The following is a 24,650-nucleotide window of genomic DNA, read 5'->3' on the forward strand; positions in this document are numbered from 1 at the left end:
TACATATGTTATAGTTTTAATATGGTATATAAATTATTTTACGTAGGTATTAATAAGCAAAATTAATCTAGTAAGGTTCGCTGACGGGTGTAATTTGTTGTCATAGATAATGCTAATAAAAAATATTCTTTAAAACCTTTATTTTGAGAAATGATCTCCTATTTAATTCCATACCTAATATATTACATGAAAAAAGTATCAGTCATGCAGTTCCAAGCAACTACCGCGTAACGACAAACAAGAGAATATTTTAAATAATTTTATCCTCAATGTTAACAATTTGTAATAATATTATATATGCAAAAGTAGTTCTTATATAAACCTCTTCACGCTTAAACGGCTGAACAGATTGTGATGAAATTTGCTATGGAGATAGTTTGCGTCCTTGGGAATGAGAAAAATACCTTTAATTTCAATTACGATACATGTATAACATAGATAAAATGACATATGCGAGCATATAAATATTTGTTATATGTTTTCGTATAAAAAAAGCGTCAACGCAAGAAATCAGATCTACAACACAGTTGTAACGCTAAACCAGCTTCGGTCACTGGCATTCAAAACTGTGCCGAGACGGAGGTCATATCGAATAACTTATCACCGCTATCCTTACACTAAGATATATTTAACATACAATACATTTAAAAATATAATACATCTACACTAATATAACAAATGACTTTGTCTTTCTGTCTGTTGCTCTGTCAGGGTCAAAGCGCTAAACAAAATTTGGTGAAATTTGATATGAGCTTGAACTCCAAGGAAGGACATGAGTTTTTTTTATGGCTAACACCTGAAGGTCAACCCCTAAAACGAGAGGGAAGCCACGTGCGACAACTTGTACTATTTTAATTACAAAACTGTTTAAATTGAATTGAACAAAGATTAACAGATCACCTTATTTCATCGGTATATAATTTTTAACAACTAATTTTATAATTAAAGAGAAACATAGCTACACATACTGTAGGATAAATAATTGTTTGTTTTTAATTACCTATGTAACTTATTTGTCGGAAAAGAGTAACTACTTAGTAAGTTTTAGTTTTTTGGTAGAAGCATTCCGAATCATTGGTAACTTTAAATATAAAATGATCTTGAAAAAATGCTCGCAAGATCCTACTTGAATAAAGTATATTTAAATTTTATGTGATTAGACATTTATAGAGCAGCAGGTTTAGTAAGTATAAAAGCTTTCAATAAAAACAAAATAGTTTTTTTTATTTTATTTTAGTACATTTTCCATTAACTTTGAGGTCGGTTTAAGTAATTTCATATAAGACAAAGAAATACAAGGTGTTGTAAGACACTTTCCTCACACACACGCACAAAGTGATCATAAAAGTGCTATTAAAGTACATACATGGTATACATACATATAAATGTTTTTATCAGTAATAAATTGTATGCTCGCAAAGTTCGTGACGCGATACGCCTCGCGGATTTATTTCATCGATCGTAACGGTACATATGTTAAAAGAATAAGTAATGAGAAGTGCTGAGAAGAAGAAGTAATGAGTGTTTTAGTTGGTTCTTATTCTGTTTGTCTTTCAATGAAGCAAGTAATCGACGTCATTTTTTTAAAGAGATAGTCTATGGGCGGGATGATGCGGAATTCGTCCCGAAAATTTGTATGTATGCAAAGTAATGAACAGAAACTTACTAAACATAATTTATAGAATTTTTTTTTTCAATAAAAAGACGTAAATGATTATTAAAATAATATTAATAAAAGAATTTAAAAAAACTAACTTATTCCAATTTATGATTTCTTTCTTTTATTAGATGTTGCCATTTAAAAAATATATATACAACAAAAAGTTATATTTGTAATTTAGAGTCTAGTCTTATCTGACATTACTAAAATCAAACAGCTTTTATTTTAATGGTTTTTGTTTATGCCAGCAGGGCAAAGATTATTTTGCTAGTGACACGTGCGTATACAACTTATTATGAACATGCTTGAGAATTCGTCGGTTTGACTTGTATGCATGGCAGCTGTCAATGACGTGTATTTTTTTTGTTAAATATAAAGCAAGTGCCACGTGTTAAATAAATTAGATGTACGATGAATAAGCGTTCTGAGAATAGAATAAAAACTGTAATTGTTTTTGGCAGTTTTAATTTTCTTACCTCTTGGCAAAGGTACGACACCATACAGCCTCGTGTTTAGTTTTATCCTATGCTCCTTTAAATTGTGGCATCAAGCCATATCTTTCTTGTATTGACAGCTTTATATCGCGTCTGTCAGTAGCTTGCATTTTTTTGATTGTGTAAACAAAGCAATTGTACTAGTGCCAAATAAAGTGACATTTTGAAAAGAAGGCGAAACGATTAAATCAATATCACTACTCGGAATTCGATGTCACTCGGCAGGTAATCGAGTAAATAATCTCGCTTCTCTATGCAACGAATAAAATAGGTACCTAATATATATTTTTTTATAATGCTAAAGAGTCTCCTCCGTTTTATTCAACAGCATAATTCACTTCATCCGAATCCGTCCTGTTGTTCGTGATCGAGTAGCAAAATTCCAAACAACACTTATCGTTTTAATTCAAGTAAGATTTATACGAAAGTGTCATGTTCTAGTGAAGTTATTTTTTTTATAACTTAGTTATTTCGAAAAATATTTTCTAGTCCATAACAGAATCCTTGTTAAACGGTGTTTTTATTACGTAATAAACCACAAAGAGTTTATTGTGCAATATTTTCAATTTGAATAACAAATAAGAGTTGATACGCGGAATATATTTACTAACGAGATTGTTTATCCAACCATTATTTGTAGATATACTTGATATGTAATTATACATATAGAGATGTTAATTACCACTGGCACTGTAATAGCGTGGTGGAATAAGCTCAAAATTGAGAAGGCTTTAGGCCAGTAGTGGGACATTTTCGGACTATTGCTTTACTTCATTAGAGAATAGAATCTCGACTTCTGTCTTATCTAAAATATAATACGCTATCAAATATCTATTAATAATTTTATTTAATACAATTTTGTTTCTGAACCTCAACGGATAAAATATACTGGGTTAATAATAAGCTTAAGACTTCCAAGAGTTTGAGGCATAATGGATAAATAGATGCAAAAATATTTTAATAAAAACAAAAACGTTGGAACGATTCTAATAAAATCCTGTACTGAAATCGATTAGGTCGTCGGAATTTGTCATATTATACTTTTTTATTTTATTTTAATTTAGGAAAATTGTACTGAAAATATTTATTTTTTTTAACTGGTAAACTTTCCCAGCCCATTCCAAACGGGTCAAAATCAATTAATATAAATATTTTATATTAATGGTGAACAATCCTAAAATAATCCTGTTTTCTACACCAGGAACCCTCGCAACAGAGGAACCCGAATTTCGTCAGAATTGATTGAATGTTTTGAACGCATAGAGAACAGACATTTTTTTTTAAATTTATTTACGCCTTATGAAATGGCCTATGACACCTAGTTATAAAGTAACTTTGCCCCAATAATAAAATATTATTATAATGCATATAATAAATTGAATATTTATAAAAACACTCTAAATATATAAAAAATATTTCGTCCAAATAGTTAGTTGTTTCTTATTGAACATTTTGAGTTCTTGCTTATGCGTTGTAAAATAAATTTTAAAATCGAATGGCAATACTTATCATACAACATATAAGTTGGAGTAGATAAAAGAAGAAAACATCGAACAATTCAAACATATTTCTCATTCGATTTTTAAAAATCCGAGCTACTGTTTTGCGTCATTAAATTTAAAAATCGAACGTTACTACTCAACGCTCAACAGATTAAAAAAGTGGAACCAATATAGAACGTAGTATAAATAAATTAAAAATAAATATTATGTTCAAGTAGTTCGAATACATTTCTTATTGCTTGTTTTATAAGTCCTAGCTACTGTGTTGCGTCATAAGGTAGGACAAAGGCTGGAGTGACCACATTCCAAACCAAGGTCGATGCACATCGCTCCGCGGATAAACTTGTAACTTGTAATTAAAATATGTGAATTTTAGATCAGCAACGCGTTGTCAAAGATTAATGTAAATACTTATAACTTTTTTTTTTTTCTTTGTGATCAATTTGCTGGTTTATGACACGATTTTGCTTTTCAAACGTACATATTAAATTTTAACGCGATATATAAACAAACAACTATATTGGTAAATAAGATGTCTTGAATAATACTTTGTTAATTTTACATTAAGTCTAATTATTTTTCTCTATTATCTACGTATAAATATAAACTTTTTACTAACATATGTCAAAATAAAAAATTGGAAGCAAATGTAGAAAAAATGTTACGATATATGTTTTCCTCTGATGGTTTCGACGTCTGAACAAACACTAAGCGAAATAAAGGCCTAGAATTTCCGCAAAATTATTTTAGTTCTAATATATTATCAAATCGACACACAACTTATCGCCCGTCTTAGTCACAGATCTATGAGATATAGACTTGAAATTTAAAGGGGATCTTCATTGCATGATGTAGAAATGTAATACAAAATTCAAAAACGACGCTGAATTACTTATCTTCGTCCAATCGATCCTATGTAAAGTTATCACTAGACAATTGACGCAGATGTTGAGTACGTCACAAGATGATTTACGGATTTGGAGACTAATCTAAGACGTTTGATTGTGTGCAAGATAAATCATTAGTCAGGGCAGTTACTATGAAATTGTCACTTCATCGTAATCGAATCGACGCTTAAGACGTTTTTCTACTCTAACAAAACGACCCCGCAATATAATTCTATAAGATTTCACTTTGCATCTCACTCGTGAAATGTTGACAACTGACTTATAGTGTAACACCATTTTCAAATAAACTGTATTTTATTCAAGTAAACTTCACACTGAATAGTAGCTTTTTTAACACTATCACCGTTTCGGAAAGCAGCCCCAAGATAGGAGAAACGACAAGAAACTAGCATAGTTGCTCTTTTCAAATAAACATATTTACAATGCAAAAACATAACAATGATATAAGTATTCCTTAATGAATAATAAGATTTATTAATTAATTTAACTTAAAAAACGCTTACAATTTTGATATCTGTATTCTATATATATTTTATAATTATGTGAGTCAATGTCATATATCACATTCTGACATTTCAGTCTCGTATTCTGTGGTGAGATTCGAGTTTCTTGTTACAGAATAGCCCTACAATTGTGGTTCGGTTGAAATTGGTTAGGAAAATAATCGGGAACGTATCATAACCGTTATATGTTAGTAGAATTTCCCTAGGAAGCTACGTCACAACGTTATAACAAATATTTAGGACACCAAGTCATATGCGATCTTAATGTTTTTTGGGATAATACAAACATCTCCCTCGAATCAACGGACATATTTCTTTTTACTAACAGTATAAATAAATAGTAAATCCATTGAAATTAATACAAGCTTTTTAGATGATAAATTATTTAAAAATGAATTATACAACAAAATTGCAGCAGTATATTAAACCATGATTGGTTAATGGTCATAGTTTCTAATTACTCATATTCCATAAATTCTTGTGTCAAACTCGGGAAGGCGTTATGACGCATCATAGATAAACACTAGATGAATGGCAGACCGGATTATGACGTCACAGTTTGGGAAAGAAGTCTTAATATCAATATTGCGTATCTATTCCATTTCATAATACTTGTAAAGTTATCAATAATAAATAATAATAGTTTATTGTTTGCATCGACATGTATGGAATGCACTTAACATACATATATAACATACTCTCTTTGATTGCGTAGTTATCGGATAGAGATAAGTCAATAAAATTTATACTCAATAAATCCATTATGAAAACGTTGCTCTTCCAAAATAAAAATAAAATCATTTAAAAATAAATAAGTTCTTTTAATGTGGTCTATATCCTAGAATAAAAAAAATAACCAACGAGCACCAATCAATTAATACTTTTCAGCAGTTTTGGCGTGATTAACAGACATCCAAAAACACAAACTTTCGCATTTACAATATTAATTTTTTATAAGTATATGCATAATAATAAAACATAAAAAATGTGGCAGAAATCAAGGCTTATCTCTATTATAAGATATTCCATCCAGCCACCCAAGAGGTTGAGCAAATTGATCATGTAAATATAGTTACATCATGTACATTAGTTAAATGGCGGTGGTGGTGGTGGTTTTGTGTCTGGGTAACCAGAACATTACATATTCTACCAACAAACGGCAATATTTATTATTGTTGTGTTCCGATTTAAAGATGAGCCAGCAGAAAGTACTTAACATACAGCCATCAGTCAACCTATTTTACCTACCTCGTATAACTAATAAAGAAAAAAAAAAGTTATGTACAATATGAAAACACATCAAAGTAGTGTCTATAATTTACAAATTACCTTTCCATACGTTATGACAACGTCGAGTATATTTTCTGAATAAGTTATTTCCTTAAATGGTCTTGTTTTAACGTCGTACAATCTTTATAAGCAGTACCGTTCAAGGTAATGACTCATACCGGAAACCTTTTAGCCTACAAGGGTCACGCCGAAATTGTGACCGCATTCTTAGTGAATTTATCATTTTTTAAAAGCAGTGATCAATTAAATATGAATATAATAAAAAAAACGCCTCTATAATTCATCTCCCATGAACAAGTTAATTATGAAACAGATTAAAATATTTTTCACATAAATGTACCTACTTATTAGGGATATATATAATACTCGTCACGAGACCACTTGATCAAACTTACCCTTTTTTTGTGCGTGAAACGAAACACATAGAATCGTCGATGTTACATCCGATCGTGTAATATAATTCAAATTACACCAAAAGAGGTAACAGTATATCGACTAAGGTATTCGACTTCGATAACATTATACATACTATTTATTATAAAATGTTTAGAAGATATAGATTCAAAATTTGGTGTACTGGTTAAAAAAACCATCTGTGTGTTTATTAATCTGTAACGTGCGTTTAAACGTTTCGACGATAGTAAACAACGAATATAAACAATACAATAGCTACTCAAAGCTTCTTTCTCAGTCTAAGAGGTAACATAAACACCATTAAGGTCTGACGTTACCAAGAAAGTTTGTTTATACAAAGAAATCGGCATTTTTTCACGTTTCAAAACATGTGTTGTTACACTTTAGATTGGTTTGAACAGATTTAATAATTATAGAGTACAATATTATAGTGTTATATGCAATAAATACATATAATAAATCTTATAACAAGCAATAAAAAAATGTATTATAACGTACATTTAGTTACCTTTCTAATATTTTGTATATTTAATATTATATAACTAAGAAAATAAACAATAATGTTACCATAAGCCTTTGTAGTACCTCCAAATTCATTGTACATTAGTCTCGCATACTTTTTTTTCTACTAATATTCGTATTTACGAACCACATGTCTCCCTGAATAGAGCCGATCAATACAATACAGACGTCTAGGGGCGAGACGTCTTAGTTTCTACTTGCTAGACTTTTAGTTTGCAAAACGTAAAAATTTAGAAAAAAATATTAAGAAATTAAAAAAAAGCAACATGTGTACAAGAATTGTTGTCATAATTTTTTATCTGTTATTTAAAAGTCGGTATATTAAGATTTAACAAACTTATTTTTTTTATTAGTAGGTTATTTTAGAAATGTAATAATTTCGACTTGCGACGTCGACGTCATCGACGTCATGTCAATCATTCCAAAATCAAAAACATTTTTAAATTAATTTTCTCCATAAGTAAAACTAATCTTATTTAATGCTGATTACGTTTTTAATCAACATTTAATAAAAATCGGATGATCAATTAAATACATTTTATGTCATCATTTTTTATATATGTAGTTTATACTTTTTTGTTGTATTTGAATCTCACATATATTTTCGAAAAAAAAAAAAAACTTTCATTCAGTAAACTATTCTCATTTTATGATAATTGATAAAAAAAATGGAAAACATTATTTTCAACAATACTATGTAAAGTAAGTTAAATAGGATTCTTGCATAATACCCATAAAAAAATCAATGCAATTGCTATAAGGATACAATTTGGTTATTGCCTGCTGGACAATATGGTGTCAAGGCAAGATGTCTACAAGTTTGGAATACTAAATAGTGCCGTAACGCAAAATTGCCTCATGGGTAATGTATAATGTATGACACATACATGGAGTATTTGTTACATTACACGACTTGTGTTCCCATCCCTACTTGTCATTTAAAATTACGATAAAGAATTTAGTGTTTTAAAGTACTGGATAATACTTATTTTAGAGTTCATTTTAAAGGTACATATTGCTTTTTAACCAATGACAAAACAAGAGGTTCACACTTTGCTTATATTTATTTGTAAGTTCGGTTACAAATTTTATTGCTATAAACAATCCTATCTCAATTACATTGAAAAATGTGTGAGATATTTTTATTTTAAGCATACATTCAGGGCAATTATTAAGTTTTCTTTTTTTGTTAAATGTTTGTCTGTAATTTTCATACCATAAACAAATGAACTTGTTTCAAAAAAAATGTTTACATATTATAAATAAAATCATAATATTAGTATATTAATGTTATTTGTACAAATAAGTCTTTATCAAATAATCATTCTGGCTTTGAAATTTGAATAAGTGGCATTTTAAATCTTATATCAATATGTTAGAAAGGACACCTCCATTTAAGATAAGTACTATCGTTAGTTTGCTATCTTGTCATGAACTGATAGCCTGTTATTATTTACTGAAGGACGTCAGATTGATATTTTTTTATGAAAGTAAAAGTATATATATTTTTTTAGGATTATTAAAATAAAAAACAATTGCTATCTGAAGAAACTATTATAAAATAATGCCTTTAAATTATACTAAATAAAATATACAAATGATAGTAAATTTCAAGACAATACTAAGATGTGTGCTAAAATATTATAACATGCCCATTATATACTGCCCAGTATTTATTAAGACTGTTTTTAATTTTGTAAACATTCATAAAGCATTAGTAGATGTGTGTTTCATTTTTAATACATAAAATTATAATGAAATTAATTTACGACTAAATCTTCGTTGCTGATTAGTATATAATAAACATTAACATAATTATACAATGCAATTTTATTTAAAATTATTTATTAAACATTTTTGTCAGGGTTATAAATTGATGTAGCTTAAAAGAAAAAACATAATTATCATACCATAATTTTAGAGCATAATTAAAGTAAATTGGGGCTGAATATTTTTTCAATGTATTACTGATTTATATTCACGTCTTAAACCGTCTTTATATCGACCACACGCGGACTCAAGGCTAAGCAAGCTAAAATTCTCTGGTAGATTCCTTAAACGGCAAACAAACTCGATTATTGCAAAAGGCGGCATGTGCACCATAATCTCAGAGTAGAAATAAACACCCCACTGAACTTGCGCACTTGCCTGCCATGCCCATGCCGGCTAATAACACGAAATAAAATGTTTTCATACCTGTGAAAACTGTTCCCTTATGTCGGCTAACTCCTCATCGGTCAATTTTGAATTGTCTGCCATTGTCGCACAATTAATATCACAAAAACAAAAATCACAACATCTACTGTAAAATACCGCAGGTGTAAAAAGTAGTGTTAAATCACTTTAGTCTTAAATTAATAAGTATGTATAAAATACGGTATATAAATCACAGCACACCTTAATATTTATAAAAAAAAAGACGCACAGAAATTATCACAATTTCACAGTCTGCAGTGTCTTGCGGTAATACATTTACTACGAAAGTATGAAACTCAAGTCTACGTAGATGCCGATGAACGACCAATGGACAGCCCGGGCTACCTTGAGTCTTCGCTTTTCGATAAAACAAGAAAATTGCCATTAGCAATAATATATATTATTACTAATGGCAATTTATTAAAAATAAATAATTATAATTTAATAAATAAAATTAATGATTTTATATTTTATTAATACTTAAATCCTTTTTTGGCTATAAATTACTGCATTACAAAAAAATATTAAAAATAGTTTACAGTTTTATAGATAGATGGCAGTATACATCAAATGTAATTTACTTATTTCAAATAGTTTTACTACTGAACAGCAGATGTCGCTATAAAATCACGAATTCTCTCGAAATTTTGTGGTATCAAGTCTGTTTAAATTTTTAATAAAGGGTCGCTTCAAAACAATTCGAAAAATCGTTAATCACAGTGAATATTTAATATATCTACATTTACTTTTGAATTTATTTTTATTATAAAAGTAAATTTATAAGTATTTTTATCAATAATTTGCTACTGCCGTATTAACGGCACCGCAGCAAATATACTAAAATTATTTATACGAACGGTACATAAGTACATCAAAAGTGGCATAGAGATAGTCGAAATTTTCCATACATGACATGTAGTCATACTTTTAAAAAATGAACAAAGAGTATACTTTCATCGGACAATGTTCAAAGAATAGCGGAAAATCCACCAAAAACAACTCTAAATGGGATGGGCAGTTATATGTTGGCTTATCTTAAAAATCTTTACCGACCAACGAAGTGGTTATAGGTAGGCTATTATTATAATATACTAAGAAATTAATATTTTTTTTATAAAAGTAAATATAAATAAATTATTTCTATGAATTTATATATATACATATAAATTCATAGGAATAAAAAAAATATTTGCATTTAAGTAGGAATACAATTTACAATTATCTACCACTTAAAATATAATGAATTAATTAATTAATAAAGAAAACACAAAAAAAAAGTTATTAGAATAATAATAATAAAAAAGCTTATCTAATTACTACGATAAAAATTTATATACATTATGTAATGAAAGGTAATATGTATATTCATTTTAAATTGCATCAATCGAACATTCATAAATATCAATCTATTGTTATTTATAAATATATAAATAACTCCACTGAATTAAAAAAATACCTTCTGTATATTCAGTTAAACATAAAATGGCAAGAACTTAGAACTAAATTTAAGTCAAAATTTACGTTATTAGCCTGTTATATCTATATATTTACTAACAATATTTATTTGAACCATCATACATTCAGTCCAAAAAAAACCAAATGCGGCCCCTATTTGAGAATCCCTGACTTTGAATAGCTCGTTCTCGAATGCTCGACTCTCGAACGTTCTACGTACGACTAGAATCACGTCTGCGCGTTTAAATACGCGATTCAAGCGCTGTCCTGTATCATTTGTAAACAAGCAAGCGTACGAATCTCTCGACTTGTGAACAGCGATTTTGGCGCGACATTTCAATTTAATCAGAAGCAAGAATTCTTAAAAATGGCTCTACTACCGTTTTTGTTGGATTACGAACTTGAGCGTCCTCGCCGCCTCATTGACCAGCACTTTGGGTTGGGATTAACTCCTGATGACCTTCTGGGCGTTGTTACTGGTCCTATGGTCAATCGTGAATATTATAGACCCTGGCGTCATCTCGCCGCAGCGGCACGGGATGTCGGATCCAGTATTAAGAACGACAAAGACAAATTTCAAGTGAATCTCGATGTTCAACATTTCAACCCTGAAGAGATAAGTGTCAAAACTGCAGATGGTTATATTGTCGTCGAAGGCAAACACGAGGAGAAGAAAGATCAACATGGCTTCATTTCTCGTCAATTCACACGTCGGTATGCCATTCCCGAAGGCTGTACTCCAGAGACTGTTGAATCGCGTTTGTCATCCGATGGTGTGCTAACTATCACTGCTCCGCGGAAGGTGCCTCCAGCGGTTCAAGGTGAACGTGCGGTTCCTATCACGCAAACTGGCCCAGTCCGCAAGGAAGTGAAGGATCAGGCGAATGGCGACAAAGCCGAGTAAAGTTGCGTTTTTCAGTATTTTATTTTAAGTCATTCCTTCATGTTACGTTCTTATAAGACTGATTAATTTCAATAAAATATTTTGTGTTCGTATAATTCATGGCTTTTATTTATCTTAGTTTTTTAATTCGTAAAAGTGGGTCAAGTCCTTTAATTTGCCTTAATAATTTAGTTAGGCTTCAAATTAATGTTTATTAGCAGTGTTGATTTGTCTCATTACTTTTTACTTTAAAAAGATTAATCTTTTAAAACGTAGGTAACAGAAAAATCATCTAAATTTTGCATAACAGTTTGCAATGATGTCTCAATAGAATTTTTTATTTTTATTTGTTTCTGATAAATTTGAATTTAGGAAAGGCAGTAGGATATCGAGGTGGCACTAAGCTGCTTCAGTTAAATCTCTTGTCGTGCTGCCTATGCACGCCAAGTCAAAAAAAAAATACATAACATTTTACTAAAATTCTATATGTATTCCATTTTGCAAAATAAAAACGGCACAACTAAGTAAATTAAAAATACCTTCATCTACCTACATCAATCACTTTATTTCATGTAAAAATAATAAAAAAAAATACCGACCTCATATTTTTCGTCATTTAAATGAGACCAAATTACGGGGAGTACGATTAAACAGACAAAAAACATTTCGTTTCATAAATATCGGGAGTTCTCAAGTAACAAACATTAGAATCGATAACCTCCTTTTTTTGATCTCGGTTAAAAACATTTATATTTTGGCGACGTTTTGTCACTATTTGTGTAGCTGGTTCATAATGATAAATCAATAAAGTATCTAAATTTGAGGTAGATTATATTTTTAGCTGTAAGTAACTCAAACTCAGATTTCTTTATTCAACATAGAAGCATTACACTTACTTATTGATAGTCAAATTAAACACTACCACCGGTTCGGAAAAGGAAACACCCTGACCTGAGAAGAACCGGCGAAAGAAACTCGGCGGGTTTTTGTCAATCAAATTAAGTACATATATTGAATATGATTAGAAATAGTCATGTGTAATAAATAATAACACCTAGTTCCCTAAATCCTTTCTGTATATACATACATATACATTTAGTAAAAAGCGGTTATTTAATATTACAAACAGACACAATTTTATTATATTTACAGATTTATAAGACATATAGACATGACATATATTTAATTATAATTGTGTAACAACAAGGGCATATTATATTATGTATCATGGCAAATTGTTACGATACAAACTGAATATTTAAGAGCTATACAGTACACCGATTAACCCAGCGGCCGGGAGAGATTAACTGAAACCACCGTTAATCCGAAATAAATGTCTCGACTTTTTAAAATTCCAATTTAAACACTTGAAGTTAATAAAAATTACAATCTAATATATATACAAATTTCTGGTTTCCAATATTGCTTCAGTTTTTTTTCTTACATAATAGGTTATTTTGTTTGCTTCTAGCTTCTAGTTTCTATTCCTTTGGTTCTCTTCTATTACATGATTCAGTTTTGTAAGATGTCAGTAGTTGATTGAACTACGGGCTACTTGCTGTTTCAAAAAGTCCAGTGAGATTTCAATTGAAGATATCGAAGAGACGCAGGTTAATCCTCTCCCTGGATAAACCGACCCCGGTTAATCGGGGTTAACTGTATATATCAGGGGCGCCGACTCCATCTGTACTTACGGACTTCAGCAACCATTAAATCCAAATAGAACCCAATATTTGGAACAAAGCACATATGATCTCTGCCTGCCAACTTTAAATGTCCCATTTCTGGACTAACGCTTCCTCTCATTTTGAGAAGGTTTGAAGCATTCACCATCAAATCCACCGCGCTGCTTCAATTGGGCTTGATACAAGATGTGCCAGATTTTCATCCCACACATTTAGGATGAGTTTCTTCACCGTCGAACACAAGATGAATTGTAAACACAAATTAAGTACACTAAATAGGCACTCAGCGCTCCTGATATAATGTACCTATAACTGTACACCGATAAAGGTTAAAAATGCTTGCTTTAAAGATAGCTATTTAAATTTTACTAGTTTTACTTTAATCGTGAGTGAAATACGACGTAGACTGTATTCGTTTCATACAAGTGTTTTTGTGGAAATGATAACTATATTTAAATCCTACGTCTTTAGACAGGTGATTTTTATTTTTATTTTGGACATATACTACTTCTCTTAAGTTTATGTGACACCATCGAGCTTAAATAAAGATAATCACCCGCATTCCCTGTGCTATTTTTTGTACCCCCTATAACGGGTATGCAAACTTTATTTTGTGCAGCCATTGTCCCATAACCACCGGGACAAAAATCGCCTTACGCTATTATTATATAAGATTTTATATTTGTGAGGAAAATCCGAAGCTAAATCTGAATATAATCGGGGTGGTACTATAAACCTTATATGTTAGTAGAATTAGCTCCCAAGTCTGAGTTTCTAAACCAGAGGTAGTTTTCATCCAATGAATAAACAAGTGTATCTCTTATCTTAAATATAAATTAAATGAAGATTTTGATTTAAGTGTTACATTTATTGTAATTTACAGTAGCTTAGATATTATTATACAAAGATCGTGATAATAAATAGTTTTAGCACGTCATAAAGTAATATAAACATCAGTATTGCTGTGTTTTTGTAAATACTTACAACTTATTTTGCAATAAAAATAGGTCAGATTATAAAAAAAAATATTCGCTGATTATACTATAACCAGTATCAGAACAAGGGACATAACATCTTAGCTCCCTAGGTTGGTTGCAAATTGGCGTTGTAAGCAATGGTTAATACTTCATACAGTGTCTTTGTTGACGGTGGTGACCACTAGCTTCCATCAGGTGGCCCATTTGTTCATCCGCTGAAATATACCATAAAAAAATTCTTACAAGATGAATTAGAAGCATTTCCTCTTATCCTAAACAATAAAAAAAATTACATTTTCGTTCAGTTCTGATGACAATACATTCTTATGAAAAGCTTGATCCGATTCTATATCGTTGAGGAGTTCCTTCGTTTGGGGCCAATACAGGAACTGGTTCCAGACGAAGGAATTCCTCAACGGTAAACAACTTTGAAATATAATAGTTTTTTAATAAAATGTTTTCTTTTCTAATAATTTATTTTAAGTTAGATTTATCCAGTACTTAATACTTTACCTTACATACATATATATTTTTATCCATATACCTTGTTATAGTTATGGGAAAGTTTGCTTAGAAAGTCTAGAGGCTGACAAGTTTTTTCTCCGACTACATTGACATAACCACCTATACCGGTACATTGTGTATGAATATGTAAAGCAAAAAATATATGCCGAGAAATAGTCTTTATTGTCTTCGATGCTAGTAAATCAACAAATTTATTTTAATAGATGGCAATCGTATTCGATAGACCGAGGAAAGTCACCACCAACAATCCCGCGGTGTGATACCACGATGCCGGAGGTTAAATTCCGGCAAAGTGCAGTTCGTAAAGCACTTCTTTCCTTGGATATTCATAAGTCGAGTGGACCCGATGGCATCCCTCCAATCGTGCTACGGACTTGTGCTCCCGAGTTGGCGCCGGTCTTAACGCGTCTTTTCCGGCAATCCTATGCATTCGGCGTCGTCCCGAACTCCTGGAAGACTGCTTTGGTGCATCCGATCCCTAAAAAGGGCAACCGCTCAGACCCGTCCAATTATAGGCCTATAGCCATCACCTCCTTGTTCTCCAAGGTAATGGAGTCCATTATAAACTGCCAGCTCCTGCGGTACCTAGAGGAGTACCAGCTGATTAGCGACCGCCAGTACGGTTTCCGTCGGGGTCGCTCAGCCGGTGATCTTCTAGTTTACCTTACTCATAGATGGGCAGAAGCAGTTGAGAGCAAAGGGGAGGCATTAGCAGCCAGTCTGGACATAGCGAAGGCCTTCGATCGCGTGTGGCACAAAGCGCTTCTTTCGAAGCTTCCTTCCTATGGGCTTCCCGGAAAATTATGCAATTGGATTACCAGTTTTTTGGCAGATCGGAGCATCAAGGTCGTTGTCGACGGTGCATGCTCTGACTTAAAATTCGTCAATGCTGGTGTTCCACAAGGCTGCGTTCTATCACCCACTCTGTTTCTTCTGCATATCAATGACTTGTTGCAAATCAGTAACATTCATTGCTATGCAGACGACAGCACCGTAGACACCTCATACACCGGCCGTGCTAATATTTCTCGGGAAAACGTCGAAGAAAACCGGAACAAACTTGTATCTGAAATCGAGTCTTCGTTAAACAAAGTCTCGAACTGGGGTCGGCTAAACTTAGTTCACTTCAACCCCAAAAAGACGCAAGTTTGCGCGTTAACCGCTAAAAAAACACCATTTGTCGTATCTCCACGATTCGAGAACATTCCGTTAGCCGCTACAGCTAGTATCGGAATACTTGGCGTTGATGTTTCGAGTCTCGTTCAGTTCCGCGGTCAATTGGAAGGCAAAGCCAAATTGGCATCAAAAAAGCTTGGTGTGCTCAGCAAGGCAAGACAGTATTTCACGTCGGCCCATCGTCTAAGACTATACAAGGCGCAAATTCGGCCTCACATGGAATACTGCTCTCACCTCTGGGCGGGTGCTCCCCAGTACCAGCTCCTTCCATTTGACCGTATCCAACGTAGAGCGGCTCGAATTATCGACGATCAAGCCCTTTCCGATCTGCTTGATCCTTTGGCTTTGCGTAGAGATGTTGGATCGCTCTGCATCTTCTACAGAATTTATCACGGGGAATGTTCAGAGGAATTGTTCGAATTAATCCCGGCTGCTGAATTTCACCTTCGGACATCTCGTCAAAATTCCAAATATCACCCGCACCACCTAGATGTCCGAAAATCCACAACAGCGCGATTTTTAAGACATTTTCTGCCTCGCACAACCACTCTGTGGAACCAGCTTTCGCCGGCGGTTTTTCCGAACCGATACGACTTGGGAACCTTCAAGAAAAGAGCGTACTCTTTCCTGAAAGGCCGGCAACGCACCTGCAAGCCCCCCGGTGTTGCAGATGTCCATGGGCGGTGGTAGTCACTTTCCATCAGGTGAGCCTCCTGCTCGTTTGCCACCTTATGACATAAAAAAAAAAAAAAAAAAAAAAAAAAAGATACGATTGATATATTTAGAGTATCCAAAATCCATGATTTTTTGGGTTTAGTACCTCTAAAGGAAAAAGAAACCTTCACAGGATCACTTCGTTGTTCGTGTGTTTGTTTGTTGTATGTATGTACTTAATTTTTTTGGCTCCTTTAGCTTACTGTAAATTGTTAAAATAACATTTATTTTTATAGTTGACTTGTATTTTACAATGTTGTGTTGTGTGTACCTAATTTTAAGTTTTGTATTTATTTTTTATTTTTAAATCCAATGCGACACTAACCGAGGGAACTAAGATGTTATGTCTAGTTAACCCTTCTTGTTGACTAAACTTTGTTGGATATAGATAGAAGAGTACAATAACATTAAAAAAAAATGTTTATTTTGGTCTGTATTTTAATATGAATCATGATACATAAAACCATTTTTCTAAAAGTAGAATCAGACGATTAGTTTTTTTTTTTCATTCCGCATCTTTTAATGCTTTTACACCCAAAGTGAAATATCTAATTAAAAAAAGGTATACAAAGTGACAAATAATTTATAAGTGAACAAAGCTGAACAAAGTTGAATATTGACATTCTGCCGAGTAATATTCACTCGAGTCTGATACCTTAACAACTGTTAGGATTACCGCACCATGATAGTTTAGTTAAACATAAAACCTAGCTTTATATTTCAGTTGACAGCCATTACAGCTTCAGGATGGCTCTCATTAACTGCTGGCTTTGCATACGGGTACAGTGCGGTCCTCCTTCCAGACCTTGAGAAGGATGAAAATTTTCCTTATGATGATAATCTCGCTTCTTGGATCGGTGAGTAAAGTTTTCTACATTAACAGCCTGTAAATTTCCCACTGCTGGGCTAAGGCCTCCTGTCCCTCTGAGAAGGTTTGAAGTATATTCCACCACGCTGCTCTAATGCGGGTTGGTGGAATATACATGTGGCAGAATTTCGTTGAAATTAGACACATGCGGGTTTCCTCACGACGTTTTCCTTCACCGCCGAGCACGAGATGAATTATAAGCACAAATTAAGCACATGAAAATTCAGTGGTGCTTGCTCGGGCTTGAACCCGCAATCATCGGTTAAGATGCACGTGTCAGATTAAGTAAGAAATAAATAAATAATTAGACAATTACAAACAAGGCTTACACTATGTATTGTATGTTTTAATCAATTCTGTAATAATAATCATTTAATTTAAGTTTTTTTTTTTAATTGTGTTGATAACATTGATATTAAATAAGAGGGTACTTTGACTTTAATGTTCATTATTGCGAGTCACGTGATTTGTAGTGAGGCTAACATTTAAGCTACGATATAATTTTGTGATATAGTATAATTGTTATTGCTTGTTAAATTATTGATGAATATATGAATTGTGTTTTTGCAATTATCAATACACAAAGTTAGTATTATATATACAACGCTAGTATAATTGTATTTAACTAACAATATTTTTTGGATATTGAAAAAGAGTAACTACTGAGTTTCTTGCCGGTTCTTCTCGGTAGAATCTACATTCCGAACCGGTGGTAGTTTTACTTTAAATAGTTTGTTAAATGACGATTCAAAAGTACTTGAATAAAGTATAAACTTGTAAATAGAAATTATCTTAAAATATCCTGACATAATGTATTAAGTCTCTAATCTCTATAAAAAATCTAACACACGCGTTCTGACCACTGGGTCATCTCGCTTCTTTCTTTTTCCAACCTTTCATTAATCGGCTCAAATATATGGTTGTTGTTAACCGCAATGTTTTAAAAATGGTTAAAAAAAATAAAATAAAAACCGCAATGATAATACTGTGTATTTATTTTTGCTAATGTTATTATTTTTATTAATTTAATTTTTAAATTAATTTATTTCCTTATACTAGAACTAGAACGCACGCTATTTGTTACGTTCTCTTTTATGATACACGCAACGACATATCTAATAAAACTTTATGACTCTAATTAAGTTTTATATGTATTTTATAATTTAATTTATTTAAATAATTAAAGTTTCTACACGATAATCAGTTTGTAGACAGTTGTAAAACCAAATTTGGTATAGAGCAAAAACTACACAAACATTAACAAATTCAAAAAAAATATATAATTATAATTATTAATTTAATAATTGAATACTAAGTAAATATATAAAACAACTGCATTATAACGAGATAACCTACATTTTGCAATGGAAAAACACATACTGGTACACCGTAAAAACGACATTGCTGAATTTTGAAATGTAAATGTGTTACCATGATGGACACGAAGCACGAACTTGCCTGACTAAATATTCTATTTAATATGTTTAGCTTACATACTAACGAGAACATGTCAACTTTTACCAAAAATTGTATGTTCAAACAAAGAAGGCACCACTGAATTTTCCTCTGCTTTGATTTAATTTATCTCCTGCTCGGTAAAGGATATCATTGTGAGTCTACGTGCGTTGGACGAAATCTACCACTTATGTATCGCTCAAACACATTGGAACATCATGTTGATTTTCAAGAGAGGCCCAGCAGTGGCACTTACAGGCCGATTCCCTATTTTGTTTTTTTTTACTTAATAGTGTCTAATTAAACTTCACTTCTCTTTTCAGCTTCAATTACTCCACTATCAATGATTATCAGTTGTGTCTGTGCGGGATCATTTATCGACAGATTTGGAAGAAAAGTTGGCCATATTATACTCGGTTTGTTATCGATACTTAGTTGGCTGATAATAGCATTTGCCACAAATATAACTCTTTTACTCATCGGTAGATTTGTTTCTGGTTTTGCCGTTGGATCAAATAGACCAGTGGCCTTGGTATACCTTGGTGAAATCACTTCACCAAAATACAGATGTTTTTCTTTATTATGTCCATCACTCTCACTTTCAACGGGCATCCTTCTGAGTCATATAATAGGGGGATATATCTCATGGAGAATTAGCAGTTATATATATATCGCAGTCAATCTTTTATGTTTAATTTCTTTGTTCTTCTTAAAAGAAACTCCTTTGTGGTTGATATCTAAAGGAAAGATCGATGAAGGAATCAAGTCATTTGTATGGTTCAGAGGAAAAGGAAGTGAAGCAGAGACAGAACTGAAATTAGTTTTGCAAAGGCAGAATGAAAAAACAGACAAATATTTGATCAAGGATGTTTTCAATATAGCATTTATTAAACCGTTTTGTACAGGAATATTACTAGCTATAGTGATACAATTTAATGGAGTAAATTCAATAACATTTTACGCCAAGGAAATTCTTGGAAATACTGTAAATGGTGAAATCGATCCATTTATACTGATGATAATGTTTGACATCGTCAGACTTTTAACATTCATTCTGATTTTTTGTTGTAATAAATATATACCACGTAAGATTTTCTTTTTAGGCGTTAATTTTTGTTGCTGTTTTTCGTTATTTGGTCTAGTTGCTTTCTTATCTCTTATGAACGTTTCGGAATACGTATGGCTAGCAGTGACACTTATTATTTTATATACAGTGTTCGGTTCAAGCATAGTGGTCTTAGCTTGGACATTTATACCAGAATTATTTTCTAATAATTTAAGAGGATTAGGATCAGGACTATCAGCTTCTATGTCATTCTTACTGCTTTTTGTTTGTGTGAAAATATCTCCAGGTTTTATAGCAAATTATGGTGAAATTTACATGTACGCTTGTTTTGGGGGGATAACGATTGCAACGACTGTTATATTGTGTTTTCTTTTACCTGAAACAAATGGCCGAACGCTGCAAGACATAGAGGATACTTACAAAAATAATAATACTGCTGTTTAATAATAATTGTAAATTTAAGAACTATATGTATATAATATAATTTGTTAAGTTGATTTCTGTTTTATTTAACTTTAATTATGTTTATTTCACTAATTGATCGCTATAAGCAGAATAAGTGATTAAAATTTTATGGAAAAAAAAGTTTTAGTGACTCCAAAACTATTTTTAATTAAATAAAACATTCTTACGGTATGATACTTTATCAATATTTCTCATGTAAACAAAATATAGCTTTGAGGTGTTTCTCTAAACATTAAATGTTTGCATGCATATACTTTATTTAATAGTTTAATGGTTGCTTACTTCCTCGTAAGTTATGGTTACATGAAATAATGAGACATAAATTAATATTTATGTAATGTTGTCTTAGATTTTTAATATTTATGTTTCATTATTATACATGTAAAGATCGATCCAAGGAGTAGTATGCTGGTACAGCTTACCGCATGCCGTACGTTTTTTGATACAAGCATTTGTTAAAATACCCTATTATATTTCTAAAACTACTGATCAAATCTACAAATAATATTTTTTTTTTAGAAAATTAAGGTAATATTCGTTTTCTATTGTGGAAGGGATTAAATATTTCGTGACGAATAAATAGGACTAAATACATTATATATGAGAGATGCATGATGTATTTGTATGGCTTTTTGAAGATCTACCTATTCAGTTATTTGATTGATCTCTTATTACTTAGACAGCGAACATGCTAACAGCCAAATAACGCCGTCTTAGAGACTTGATTACAAAAATATGAACATTTTAGGTTTTCATCGGTTGTTATCTCTGCCAATATTATAAACATGTAAAATGTTTGTTTGTATGTAGACGATAATCTCCGTAGCTAATGACCCAATCTAAAATAAATTTGACTGGTAGAAAGCTACATTATATTTGAATGCCATAGGATATTCATTATATTTATATCATATCGTTTTGTTCATTAATTAATTGCATCCGTGCGAAGCCCTGTCGCTAGTTAAATGAAACATGGCTGTATTACTCTAAAAACTTAAATAAATATGATGATGGGAACGCGTTAAAATCCATAAAGTAAAAGGCAGAAAACGGACAGGCACGAAATCTAAAATATTTAAAAACGAAAACAAAATAAAACCCACATAAATTATGGAAAAGGTATCAATAAAAAAGACTTTAAATAATACTTGTACTATATTAAATATTTAATATCACTTGCATTAGGAACATGTTGGCCGAACAAATATACAACGACAACAAAATAATTTCAAACATAATTTTAAACCAATTTCAATAATCTCATAATCTTGATTCACAGTCTCATTAGTCAGTCATTTTAAAAATAAATTCACTAAAACTATCGACGCGTCAAAATTTTCACTTTTCGATAATTTGCTCTTTTAACGAATCGTCTTTCGCTTCTTTCCGGACAGGGCCAGTGTGTGTAATGGGTACATTTCTTTCACCTTGTGAGGTTTCCTTTCTTGAAGCCAAAACAGTCAATACACCATCAGACGACAGCCTTGACTCCATCGCATCAGAATCCGTATCTTCTGGAATCTTGAAACGCCTTACAAATTGCCTGGAAATAAATCCATGCTCATCTTGTTTCTCTTCGTGTTTGCCTTCCACAACTATATAACCATTGACAGTCTTCACGGTTATTTCACTCGGTGCAAAATGCTGCACGTCGACATTGATTTGCCATTTATCTTTTTCAAGTTTGATGGAGGAGCCCGTGTCCTTTGGCCACCAGACAGGGTATCGAGGCACAATCGGAGTCGACGCGGTGAAGAGGTCTTCCGGCGACAAAGTGAGGCCGAAGTTTTGATCTGGTAGACGCTTAGGCCATCGAGGCATGTCATAGTTGAAAAGAAAAGGTGCAAATGACATTTTAGGTTTTGTTGTTTCTCAATATGTTGCACTGAACGCGAACGTATTCGATATAAAGCTGTGTATTCAAAGCACTTCTATTTATATGATATAAGCAATGACGCCATATGCATGTATATTTGTAGTAACGTACGTGTTCCCAGGAATTTTCTAGGTGCAGACGAAATTGTAGATAAATTGTTTACATGACTACATTACGAATTAAACATCCCATAAATAAAAAATATATTTTTATTAGTCATCATTGGTATAAATAGAAATGTATTTTTATCCTTTGGATTTGTTTGTCAATAAGATAAAAATAAAAGTTGGCACCGCCCACCTTAATTCAGAGATTCAATAGCATGTATTTTGGACTGAGCGTTTTCTGGAACGTATTCTAACTGGGTGATTTCATAATGGCATGATTAATGGCATTTCTTATCTGAAGGTGAGGTAGTTACGGGTTTGTCTTCCATTAAACTTGACGGTTCAGCATTCTTCGATGAGTAACTAATTGGTACAACAGTTTCACATGGTAAATTTATGTCACAAAGATTTCTCGGAGCTGTGATTGTTAAAAAACCGTCCTTAGATAGTTCAGATTTCACTTTCTGGGGATTGCAACCTTCGGGAAGTTTAAACTTGCGCACGAACTGACGGACGATGCAACCTCTTTTCGTCTTCCTTTCCTGTTTCCCTTCAATGATTACGTATTCTGAACGTGCTTTCACTCGTATTTCGTCTTTTGTAAATTGGTGTACGTCTATGCATACCTGGAACTTATCTTTGCCTATTTTTATGGTCGGCCTTAAGTTTCTTGTTTGTTTAATGAGTGAAAATAATTTTGGACGCAGATTTAGGTTTAGCAGAGGACATAGAATCATTATGTGCTACTAATGTTCCTTTTTACACAATATAAAGTATTTGATTTCAATGATTTTAAGCTTCTTATCGAATATTCGCTATATGTTGATGTATTGACAAACTTGTCAAAATATAGAGTTATGCAATAAAATAGAAAAGAGGTTATACATAATAATTTTATCATATACTTATTTTTAGAAATAAGTGTGCTTACTCTATTTACTCTATTGGAATTGATACTCTTAGAATCTATTCTTATAAAATTAATCATGTTTTTCGTTCAGTTACTCAAATTCCTATGAAATTAACTAATATTAAACGTTAAAAAGCTATGATAGCCATGATGTACGGAAAAAATAAATAACTGTATGTATATATCTATATTTTATCATATTCTTCGTTTTACTTTCACGAGAATATAATTAGAAAATGTCATGTTGCTTAATCGTTGATAATCTAACATTCGAAATTTGCATTTCAGTTTATAATTCGAATTTAAGTTTAGAAATAGATCGGATAAGCAAAATGTCATTTGATAATACAACTATTCTTCTAAGTTTTATGTTCAGGGACTCCTTCAGTTATTACCATTCGTTCTCAAGATTTGAGAGACAAAATATTTGTTTATGAAAATACTTTAATCCTACATGTATATAAAAATTACATAACTTCTAAAAACACTGAAATACCGCTCAAGAGTTATCAGTAATATTTTTATACCAACCTTATCTGACAACCAATTTGCATATAGTATACATGTTAGACATAGATAAATAACTAATTAGATGTACATATTTATGTTTTATTATATTTTTTTCAAATTATTTTAATGAGCATATACTTATTAAATTACGTGATGTTTATTCCACGCTCTTTTTCGAATCTAAAATTCGAATTTCGAATTCTATTTGGATTCCAAGCCCTTACGTCGTCCAAGTGATGATGTCCTAGTAGATTCGACCATGAAAACCATTCTCGAAGAATGACTATGCTTTCCGAGACACAAGAGTATACATTTTTAAACACTGGGTTGCTAGAATAATTTAACGACCAAAAAATTCATTAACATTTTATTGGCCTAACTTTTTTTATTAAGGCCTAAGGTTTTAATTTACGTCCGTATCTATAGTCTTATATGCCAGCCACTAGACCAGCGAGACATTATTATTAATAAAATAAAATAAATCAAATT

The 24,650-nt window shown here is 31.8% G+C and overlaps 4 protein-coding genes across 4 annotated transcripts in view; 2 read left to right on the forward strand and 2 right to left on the reverse strand.

Moving 5' to 3' along the window:
- Positions 1–9,836, reverse strand: part of LOC125073665 (plastin-2) — a 50,155-nt gene extending 40,319 nt beyond the window's left edge. The window contains exon 1 of the mRNA XM_047684597.1: positions 9,490–9,836. Within this exon, the coding sequence (XP_047540553.1) occupies positions 9,490–9,552 (63 nt within the window). The 5' untranslated portion in view covers positions 9,553–9,836. The remainder of the gene's footprint in view (positions 1–9,489) is intronic.
- Positions 9,837–11,196: 1,360 nt separating this feature from the next.
- Positions 11,197–11,943, forward strand: LOC125073733 (protein lethal(2)essential for life-like). Its single transcript, XM_047684746.1, has one exon. It carries the CDS (start codon positions 11,312–11,314, stop codon positions 11,846–11,848), a length of 537 nt encoding a protein of 178 aa, XP_047540702.1. The 5' UTR covers positions 11,197–11,311; the 3' UTR covers positions 11,849–11,943.
- Positions 11,944–13,778: 1,835 nt separating this feature from the next.
- Positions 13,779–21,475, forward strand: LOC125073785 (facilitated trehalose transporter Tret1-like). The gene is made up of 4 exons (XM_047684822.1): positions 13,779–13,987; positions 17,629–17,761; positions 19,551–20,312; positions 21,438–21,475. The coding sequence occupies exons 1-4, from the start codon at positions 13,952–13,954 to the stop codon at positions 21,473–21,475; spliced, it is 969 nt and encodes a 322-aa protein (XP_047540778.1). The 5' UTR covers positions 13,779–13,951.
- A 419-nt stretch (positions 21,476–21,894) lies between these two features.
- On the reverse strand, positions 21,895–22,672 carry LOC125073717 (alpha-crystallin B chain-like). The gene has a single exon (XM_047684704.1). It carries the CDS (start codon positions 22,610–22,612, stop codon positions 22,097–22,099), a length of 516 nt encoding a protein of 171 aa, XP_047540660.1. The 5' UTR covers positions 22,613–22,672; the 3' UTR covers positions 21,895–22,096.
- Between the last annotated feature and the right edge of the window lie 1,978 nt (positions 22,673–24,650).

The sequence above is a fragment of the Vanessa atalanta genome, chromosome 25, assembly GCF_905147765.1.
Source record: "Vanessa atalanta chromosome 25, ilVanAtal1.2, whole genome shotgun sequence".
NCBI lineage: Eukaryota > Metazoa > Arthropoda > Insecta > Lepidoptera > Nymphalidae > Vanessa > Vanessa atalanta.